This window comes from Grammomys surdaster, unplaced genomic scaffold, assembly GCF_004785775.1.
Source record: "Grammomys surdaster isolate TR1022 unplaced genomic scaffold, NIH_TR_1.0 373, whole genome shotgun sequence".
Classification (NCBI taxonomy): domain Eukaryota; kingdom Metazoa; phylum Chordata; class Mammalia; order Rodentia; family Muridae; genus Grammomys; species Grammomys surdaster.
In genome coordinates, this window is record NW_021604792.1 from 10,651,414 (window position 1) to 10,662,271 (window position 10,858).

General features: G+C 37.1%; 1 protein-coding gene across 1 annotated transcript in view; it reads left to right on the plus strand.

The window, feature by feature from the left end:
- LOC114632439 (killer cell lectin-like receptor 5) overlaps positions 1 to 8,128 on the plus strand; it is a 13,057-nt gene extending 4,929 nt beyond the window's left edge. Inside the window, exons 4-7 of the mRNA XM_028780940.1 lie at positions 168 to 310; positions 3,134 to 3,237; positions 7,671 to 7,823; positions 7,904 to 8,128. Of these exons, the coding sequence (XP_028636773.1) occupies positions 168 to 310; positions 3,134 to 3,237; positions 7,671 to 7,803 (380 nt within the window). The 3' untranslated portion in view covers positions 7,804 to 7,823; positions 7,904 to 8,128. The remainder of the gene's footprint in view (positions 1 to 167; positions 311 to 3,133; positions 3,238 to 7,670; positions 7,824 to 7,903) is intronic.
- Positions 8,129 to 10,858: the final 2,730 nt, after the last annotated feature.

Below are 10,858 nucleotides of genomic sequence, written 5' to 3' on the forward strand. Positions count from 1 at the left end.
CTCCCTCTCCCTCTCCCTCTCCCTCTCCCTCTCCCTCTCCCTCTCCCCCTCTCTCTCTCTCTCTCTCTCTCTCTCTCTCTCTCTCAACATAACCTTAATTTATATTGTGTTCTGATAACAGAGTACCAGTAAATAGTAAATTTAACGATTTATCTTCTCTGTTGTAGGCAAAGGTGTTGAAACATACGGGTTCTGCAATGGTATAAAATGTTACAGTTTCACCATGGACAAAAAAACATGGAGTGGATGTAACCAGACCTGCCAGTATTACAGATTATCCCTTCTGAAGATAGATGATGAGGATGAACTGGTACTGTAGACAAATTGACCCTTTATTCTCTCAGACTCTGTCTCTAACTCTGAATAAAGAGACACTAAATCCAGGTATTTTTTTCATTTGTGTATGCTTTTCCTGTAATGTGAAGGAGACTGTGGGACACAGGTCTGCTATGAGGAAACTCATTACTAAAGAGAGACTAGTATCTTTCAGTCTCCTCTCTATCTCAGGAATCTACAAGAAAATCCCTGAGAAAGCCTGATTTTCCCTGATGAAGTTTAACCCTTTGGCATAGCACATTCCGTGGTTGCCAGTTGTCTATCTCCGTAGAATATGAAATAAAATCCCGATGTCTAGGATTTGCTCTTTGGAACCTGAAAGTGAGGCTATGTGAGATGAGAAGCCAGATGACCACAGGGAAAGTAATTGAGCTGTGGGACTGTCTGCAAAATGAGATGATATGAGAAATGTGGGATTAAATGGTCAGACCGGTTAGCCCCATGGTGATTTTTACTAAAACTGTCCATAATCTTTACTGCGTAGTATTATTAGGTTCTGTGAGTAGATATTCATCTTTAGAAATGATTATTTAAGTGAAAACAATGTTTCTGGAATTCTGACATTTCCTATTTAATTATTACAAATGAAATGTCTTCAAAGATGAAGACTATATTTTTCTAGAGAAATGATTGCAAGATTTCCTTGAAAACTTTGTTATTTATAATACAGTATGATATTTATACATCAACTTAATACATGTTTAAATAACTACATAAAAGGATGTTTAATGTCAAATAATAGTGTAATTTTCCATTTGATAAAGTAATTATAATTTTAAAAATTTTTATTGTTGTTAGCAGCAGCAGCAGCAGTAGTAGTAGTGGTAGTAGTAGTACTTTAATTATTTGTTTTACATCCAGTTCACTAACCCCCTTCTGCTCACCCTCTCCCATAATCCGTCTACATCCCCCAAGATCTCCACTGATAAAGAGTGGGCCCCTCATGTATCCCCATCCCCTGGCACATCAAGTCTCCATGAGGCTAGGTGCATTCTCTTCCACGGCAGAGAAGGCAGCTCAGTTAGAACATAACTCAGGTAAAGGCACCAGCTTTTGCCTGCTCCAGTTGTTTATATATCACAGGAAGTCTAAGATGCACATATGCTGGGAAGCCAAAATCCAGCCCAATGTATGTTCTTTGTTTGGTGGCTCTGTCTCTGAGAGCCCCAAGGGTCCAGGTTAGTTGATTTTCTTGGTCTTCCTGTCGAGTTCCTATCCCCTTCAGGGCTCACAATCTGTCCTCCCATTCTCGATAAGAGTCCCCAAGTTCCATCCATTGTTTGGCTGTGGGTGTCTGTGTATGTATGAGTCAGCTGATGGGTAGAGGCTCACAGAGGACAGCCATACTACAATCCTCTCTGCATGCATATCATTAATAGGAATAGGGATTGATGGTTTTCCATGGGATGAGTTTCAATATGAACTGGTTATTAGTTGGCTGTTCCCTCAGTCTTTGCTCCAGTCCCAATCCCTGCATTTCTTATAGACAGGATCAGTTTTGGGTCAAAAGTTTTGTGGGTTTGTTGATGTTGCTATTGCTCCCCTGGGGTTCTTTCTTTGGCACAGGAGTCAGTCTCCCCAGGCTACATAGTGACACAGCCAAGAGCATTCCTATTGATTGCTGTGTGCCTCCCCTACCACTAGTCTCCACATCTTCCAGCAGATGTCTCCTACCAACCTCCCCATCAGTTGCAGATTTACGTTTATTTGCATGGCTGTCAAGTTATCCCCCTACCATTCGCCATACCTGAATCAAAAACTCCCCTCCCCTCCTGATCTCCTTGCCCACTGAGTTTCCTTTCTTCTCCTGCCTTCCATGACCATTCCATTCTACCTTCCAAGTGGAATGCAAGTATCCATGCTTGTGCCCTTCTTCCTGTCCAGTCTCCTCTGTAAGTCTGTGGAGTGTAGCATGGGCATTTTGTATTTTATGGCTAATGTCCACTTATAAGTGAATGTTCTTTCGGGTCTTGGATACCTCACTCAGGATAATATTCTCAATTTCCATAAATTTGCCTGCAAAATTCATGATATCTATGTTTTTTGACAGCTGAATAGTATTCCATTGTGTAGATGTACCACACTTCTTTGTGGGATGGTAGAGCATATTTTGGTGTATTCCCAGGAATGGTATAGCTAGTTCTTTAGGTAGAACTATTGCTAGTATTCTTAGAAATCTCCAAATTCATTTCCAAAGTTCTTGTACAATTTTCAACTCTCACTGCCAATGGAGGTGTGTTTCCCTTGTCCCACATACTTGCCACCATGTGCTATCACTTGAGTTTTTAATCTTAGCCATTTCTATTGGTGTAAGGTGGGATCTCAGAGTTGTTCTGATTTGCATTTTCCTGATGCCTAAAGACATTGAACATTCATTTATTCCAGTATTGAGAATTTTCTATTTAGCTCAGGCATAGAAGATTTAATAGAAGAAATTGATACATTAGTCAAAGAAAATGCAAACTCTGAAAAATTCCTGCCCTAAGTAGGAATATTGTGAGTTCAAAGACAGCCTTGGTTACAAAGTGAGACTTGGTCTAAGACCCACAGTCACACATCATGTCATGATTCCAAACACCTTAGGACACCTGAAGTTTTTATTTTAAATAACTTATTGAAGTGACTAGTTTTGATTTAAATGTTCTACTAATAGGGAGTCCTTTAGAAAATGAAGATAGTGGGACTGACTGGTGAGAGGACATCACAACAGATAACAACACAGGAATGCTGGGAACTGTTCCTGTTTTTTTCTCATCAGACAGAGATTTCATTATAAGGTGTGTTGTTTCCTTTACAGAAGTTCCTTCAGCTCCAGGTTACTCCTGACAGTTACTGGATTGGATTGTCATATGATAAGGAAAAAGAGGAATGGGCATGGATTGACAAAGGCCCATCTAATCTGTGAGTTTTTGAACCCTTCTTACTCTAACACTGGTGTGTGAATTGGGATGATTGTGTGCAAAGGTTTTTCTCTTAGTTCACATGGCTTTCCTCATTTTCTATGGAGGTCATGGGTAAGGACAAGTGCATAATGCAGTGTCTGAGCAAGTGTTACAGAGGGGCGATATCTGGTTGAGGTACTGACAAAAAATGGCTTGATACTGCATACATCTCAGGACTGCATCTTCTAAGATAAGAAGGGCACTAGGAAGTCAACAACTTATGATGGAGTGAAATGACTGAATTACCATGACAGATACAATGAGTGAAAGTCTCTCAGACACTTGTGACAATTTTACTATTGTTAGCTTATATAATTGTTGGTTATTTATAAATATAAGGACATATTTATATACACTTATATATGTAATCCTACCACCCATTTCAAGGGGTTTTGTTGTATAAATCTCAATTTTTTGTTTATTCAGAGTCTGGTAGAAAACTGTTCAATGATTATATTTATTAATAATACATACTTTTCTTGAGTATTATCCTGTAGCCCCACTAAATCTATAACATGTGCCCCAGTAACTCATGTCTTTGTAACTATCTCTCAACATGTGTATAGTTTTGCGCCATCCACTGGAACAAGAAAACCCAGCAGTGGTCACACCCTCAATATAGAATTGAATCTCCATTTTCTATCAGCTTTCACCTAAAACAGTGATTTCTTAATAAGAAATAATTGTTCCAGAAATTTCATCTGTTCTAAAAGGCTGCACTTCACAGAGCTTTTTCCCTTCTCTGGTTCTTACATTCTATGTTCTCTTTCTTTTCTGCTGTTCCATGAGTCTTGCTGGTGGAATGAACGGGAAGAGGTTAATGTGGATTCTCTTTAAGGTCTCAGCACATAAACACTTCTCGAAAGCTCTTTGACCAGTTCTGTCTCTCTGCATGGACTATGGCCCACTGAATAAAGAAGGTTCTGATGAAGGTTGAGAGCACCATTGGCCTAGGCTATAACTACGAATCTTAAGAATGCATTTTAACCACTGACTACATAGCAGAACAATTGTAGCAAGTTTCAACATAGAGCCTGTGACTTTACCAATCTTGGGCTTTTGAATTGGAATACAACATCAAACATGATTGTCTCCTATGCTAAATACCCCTCTTCCAATAAGAAAACATTTATTTATCCTATAATATATCCCACCCAGCAGCAAGTCAGCATTGTAGCCTGCAGGCTCCAGTGCAAGATAGGACTTTTCTACCTTGCAACCTGCAAAACACCTACTAAGTCTTTGAAACACAACCCAGGGGAAGATATTTTCATATTGGTTTGAGAATGACTTCTCTATGTATTGGTGTCAAAGTATCGAGCACCTTCAACAATAGATCCTTACCATGTAGTTCAAGTAAGTGCAGGAGCACTATCTTTAGCTATGTGAGACATCTGTCATCTCCCTGATCAGTTTATCCCTTGCCTTGCAATTTGGTTTTCTTTTAAAAACTCATATCTTCTGTAATTATAATTCCTTTCTAAAGTTAAATTTTTATGTTTTAATTAATGGATTTTCATAAAATATATTTTGATCAAGTTCCCTCCCAACTGAATACTTGTTGTTTCACACTTTCCTACACACTAATTTTATGTCATTTCTCTCTCCACAAATCAATGACAACAAAAAAGGGAAACTAAAATCAAGCAAGCAAGAAAACTATAAAAACCCAATAAGATACCAAACATCCTTTCTCAATCAAACAAGCAAACAAACACACAAGCAAAACCACACATACAAAAAGACTCCACAAAGAAAATATGGAGTGTGTTTTGTGTTGGTCAACTATAAATTTACTAACTAGTGGGTTTCTATAAGGCTATTTATACATTTTTAGTTTTGGATAACCCATCCTTTATTTGCTCCTATCTCTTATTCTCCACTACTCATCCAACCTGTTCTTGTGATAGCTTAATCATATGGTTGAAGCTATTCTGTGCTACAGACTGAGACTCTGTCTCATGAAGCATAATAATAATAATGCAAATGTGACATACTATGTTGTCCATAAATATTTTCTATGGTTGAACAATTTCTTTCATATCATCACATTAAAATGATAAAGCTCAAAAATCTAAGTATGCATCTGGTAATATGTTTTAATCCATAACACATATTCTTAATTTTCAGTCTTCTGGATAATGTTCAGAATCATGCAGTACATTCACTTGTCATGTTTTTTAATTCTGATATGATTTGACTCACTGTTAATGTATTTGTTTGGTAGTTACATTTTTAAAAACCAAGTTTTCTGTTTATAAAAATGTGTACCTACTCTACGTTGTGAGATAAATGACTCTTAACAAAAAATACACCATTTCAAACATCATTGTACAAACTAGTTTTATGTCAACTGACAGAAGCTACAGTCATCTGGGAGGATGGAATCTTAATTTGGGAAAGTACCTTAATAAAATATGACTGTAAGGACACTTATGGAGCATTTCCTTAATTAGTGACTGATGTGAGAAAGCCCAGTCTATTGTCAGTATCACCTCTGGGATGGTGTTGAATATGGTAAGAATGTAGGTTGAGCAATTTTTTTGGGAGGAAGACAGTAAGCTGCCCTCCTTCTTGACATCTGTGTCAGATTGTGCTTTCTAGCTCCTGTCCAGATTGACTCTTGTCCTGTCTTCCTTCACTTATTGATGGTGATGTGGAAGTTTAAGCAAAATAAATCCAAGTTACTTTCACTATGATTTTATCATAGCAATAGAAATCATTAAACTAAACAGCTGCTTTGTTACCCTTTAAAGTTCTTTTATGTACCTTGATCCACACCTTGCCCTGAATAAGCAGACATGAATTCTCTTGTACTATAAGTAAGTATGGCTTAGTGCAGACTGTCGTGTTCTATGTACAGATTTATGATTGGCTCTGTATTTTCCTGCATCTTTCCCAAGTATTGTTATCACTATGATGTTTTATTTAACTTGAGATTCTTTCTTAGCTCAGTGTTTTACTCTCCTTAGAAAGCACTTCTGCATTGCACAAATATTCGAAACATATTTCTTCATTTGGATATGACCGTATGTTTTTAAATTTTGACAATATGAATTTTTGACAATTATAAAAGTTGCTGCATCAATTCATGTACATTTTATTTCTATTTTAGTAATTATCTTTTGTTAACAGCTGTCTGCTGGGTTCTTTCTACCTTTTGCCCACATTTAAAATACACACATGATGTTTTAACTGTAACTATGAGAATGTCTTATGGCTGCCTAATATGCATATTCAGTCCTAACTGTTCCATATTCAAAATAAACTCATGGTTTAATTTATCTTCCTTGTTTCTTTTACATTCCTAAATACATTAAATATGCATATTCCATTTCTTCTCATCTTAATCCCTAAGATCAAAGACAGTGACATATTTTGATAAAGACTAATTCCTTTGAAGTTTCAGTCCCATATAGTTATGGTGGATTTCAATCACTTTCTTTCTTTGACAGAGTCTCATTATCTGAGACTAGCCTCAAATTCCCTGTGTATTTTTAGCCTTGAACTTTGAATCCTCAGACCTTCACTTCCCAAATCCTTGTATTACTATTGTATCCCATTAGGCCTGTATCGGTTTAATATTGAGGATCTTTATTATGAATGCATTCTTTAGTCATATTCCCCTCTTGGAGATAAAACTGGGTGCAGTGTTTCTCTGAAAACCTGAGGTTTGATCCAACCCTTGCTAATATCTTAGCCTGAGTAGAAGTCTGATTTGTGCTGGTTTAAACAATAATTAAGAAGATCTTAACTATTTTGACTTCTGTTTTTGTTACACAGCCCAGGCTGGCCTACTATGTGCTAATTTGTTTTGTGTTCTAATTGGTTTATTTATTTTATTTTGTAGCACTTAACTTTCTTTTCTAAAGAAGAGTATTTATGGCCTGTACTATACAATCCTGCAGATTACCATATTTCTCTGAAGGCCCATTAGCTAGGATGTGGTATAGGAAAAAGGAGAGAACAATTCAAACATTAATTATATGCCTTCATCTGTGATTGTATTTCAAATCTTCCATTTCTCCTTGAAATACAAGCATATGAGACTGTGTCTTGAGCCACACACATCTGTTTTTACTTTTATCCTATCATTTTTACCAACAAGATATAAGTGGGAGAGAATGTTCAGCATAAAATAATTACTTGGAAATTTTGAAAAATCCATTTTCCCTGCTGTCCACAATTTTCTAGTATGAAAAAAGATGGGGATTGTGTTGTAACAAAGATCTCATTAATTTTTAGTAGGCTTAGAGTAAAGAATGTATTTTATTGATGACTGTATGATTAATGTTTACATATTTTGTTTACTTTGGTGAACAGAATTTTTAAAATCATATTTCAGGGAATGTTAAAAATCACCAGTTTTCCATGGTTGTTTTTGTTTGTCAGTGACTTGAACGTGAAGTTCAAACTAAGTGATGGAAGATGTGTGTTCTTATCTAAAACAAGACTAGAGAATATTAACTGCGATAATTTATACAGCTGTTTTTGTGGGAAACAATTGAATAACTTCCCTGATTGATACTCCAATGAGTATTAAAGGTAAAAAATGAAATATTCTGGTTCTCATTTGTTCCCTGTAATAATTCATGACTCCATACAAACAAATATTTTTATCATAGGACTTAGTCTGCTGTGCAAACAGAGAGATAATCTGGAAGACTTGGAGATGTTCTTTGGAATCTGACTTGACAGAGCAGAGGACACATTCTTTCCTGGTGGAGACAAGACAGATCATCTCTGGTGCATGGACAGGCTTTGACCCAATGCCTGGGGGAGTCTCTTCTGTTTTCTTAAACTCCCATAGAACTAAATAAAGAACCTTAATAAACAGCATGAGTATTTCATTATGAGTAGATTAAATCATTTTAATTAAAAGCACAATTTAGAGCTACAATTTCACTCTTCATACACTCATGTTCTCTGATTGCTCAGTCCTCTGAAGCAAGCTGAGCTGCTCTAGACACTCTGCTATACCAGGAAGACCTCCATTCTCCACCCACCTTTCTGACCACCTTAATCATTTATGTGGTTGCTGAAGAGATCTACATATCCTGAACTCTACAGTTATCTAGGCCCAGAACCATACAACACAAGGATACCCTTGCCTGTTCCTTGACTATTTGCATCTATTGTATTGAAAGTTCCTCAATCTAGAACTGACCTTAATACTTGCATGTAATTAAAATGGTATAAAGGAAAAAAGGAGGAGGGGAATGAGATAGGGGGTTTATAGAGAGAGGAAATGGAGAAAAGGGATGGCATCTGAAATTTAAATAAATAAAATATCCAATAAAAAAGAGAGACAGAAATAGAAGCAATAAACAAAATATAAATTAGGGAATCCTACAGATAGAAAACTGAGGGATAAGAATAAGAAAAAACAGATACAGGCATCATCAAAAATGTACAGGAGACAGAGGAAAGAATATAAAGTGCAGAAAATACAATAGATGAAAGTAATAAATCAGTTAAAGAAAAAGTTAATTCTAATGCTTCCTGAAAGAAAACTAGAAAATCTGGAATACCATGGAAAGTATTAACCTAAGAACAATAGAATACACGAAGGTTAAGGGTCCCAGTTCCAAAGCCCAGAAAAATATTCTACAAAAAAATTTCCCAACCTAAAGAAGAAGATACCTGTCAACATCTAAGAGCCTATAGAATACCAATTAACTGGACAAGAAAATATAATCCTGTAGGGGAAGACTTCGAGTCCCTCTAGCCATTTGGGGGTCAATGTTCTCCTGTCTTCCTATGAATCAAGACGTATTACTTTTGGCTAGTTTCCTAGGGACCCTTCTGCCTGGATGCTTCCCTGCTCCTGCCTTGATATGGGAGTGAACCTCTGAACCTGTAAGGAAGTCCCAATTAAATGTGGTCCTATATAAGAGGTACTTGATCATGGGTTTCGTCTTAGTAATGAAACCCTAACTAGGTCTAGGTAATAGACACAATTTATTAATAGTGCAATTTTCTGTCAGACACTGTAACAGAAGGATTCTAGAAGATTCTGCTTTAGAGTCCATGATCTCACCAGTTATGGGCTGTTGATTGATTAGAATGTAAAATATCATCCCTCATCTGTTATGTATTTCAAATCCAGTAAGAAATCAATTAGTTATTGTAACTGCCGTTTCTTTTGTAACGGCCAGTTCTGCTACTTTATAAAGGCCGGCAGGTTCTGCTGCTCCGGTCTGCAGGTCAGGGTCTAGCAAGAGAGAGAGTGGGGACAGAGGAAGGGGGAAAATGGGGCGAGAGACACAAAAGATAGATACAAGACAGAGTCCGGTGGAGTCTCTTCAAGTCTCTTCTTTATTCTCCTCTCTTCTTCTATATTCTCCTCACTCCTTCTATATTCTCCCCACTCCTTCAGTCTCCTCACTCCTCCCACCTTCACAATAGAAAGGAAATCCTGGGTATTTATACCCTTTACCACGTGACTTGCCCTCGTGGACAAGCTCAACTGAAGCCACTATGTCACGTGCCTTGTAGCCATGGATAGCAGGAGCACCTTGCAGCTGGGGGCACTAAACAGTGTAACAAGATGTTTACTCAGAGTGCACTCAGCTATTGCAGGCTGTTGAAAACAAGTCTCTTGTCAGAGTATATGGCACGAGATGGCTGTAAAGATGATAGCCACTTTCGGCTAGGAGTCGACTCCCAACAAGTTATCCTTTAGCAATGGTACCACTGGGCATATCTTCCTTAGTATGTGTGTAGCTAGGCATGGTAGCAATAAAGTCCTTAATACCTTTTCTCCTTCTAGCAGACTTCATTGTACCTAATGACCATTTGAAAGCCAGTACAAGGACTAGCTTTGATTTGAGATTAAATCTCTATGTCCTGGTGTTACAATGTGTTGTGTCTTCAGCAATACGGTATTACCATGTAGTTATGCTGAATAAGGAACTATAGAGGCAATAGCCTGTGCTGTGTTGGAGACTTCTGTGGACCTTGCCTTGCACTTTGATTTTCATTTAATAACTCATGCTTCTTTTTAAAAATTTTTTCTAACAGTCATATTTGGATTTTATATTTTTATATATTTTATTTTTAGATTTTGAATACTGTATAGCCCTGAGTGTGCTGAAACTTACTCTGTGCAGAGAGATGACTTCAATTTTAGAAATATGCCTGCCACTAACCCTGAGTTCAAGGATAAAAGCCATGCACCACCCCACAATCAACATTTTTTTTTCATAGAACATATTGTGATCTTTTTTTCCAACCCGGGATCCTCCCCAACTTTACTATCCACCAAATTTCATGTTCTTTCTCTCTCTTGGTGAACACAAATAACACAAAATGTGAAAATAAACTGAGCAAACAACAAAACAAATCAAAAAACAGGGAAAACATACAGCAAACAAACAAAAAAACCCAATGTACCAAAGAAACATGGAGTCTTTTTTGTGTTGTCAGCTATGATTTTACTAGCTAGAATTTCCATAAGGCTTTTTCATAGATCTTTTGTTTTCATTAATCCATGTTTTCTTCTCTCTTGTCCCTTATCTTTCGTTTCTCACCTCCATTTGATCCTTTAATACTCTGCTTTCATATCACACATTTTTCAT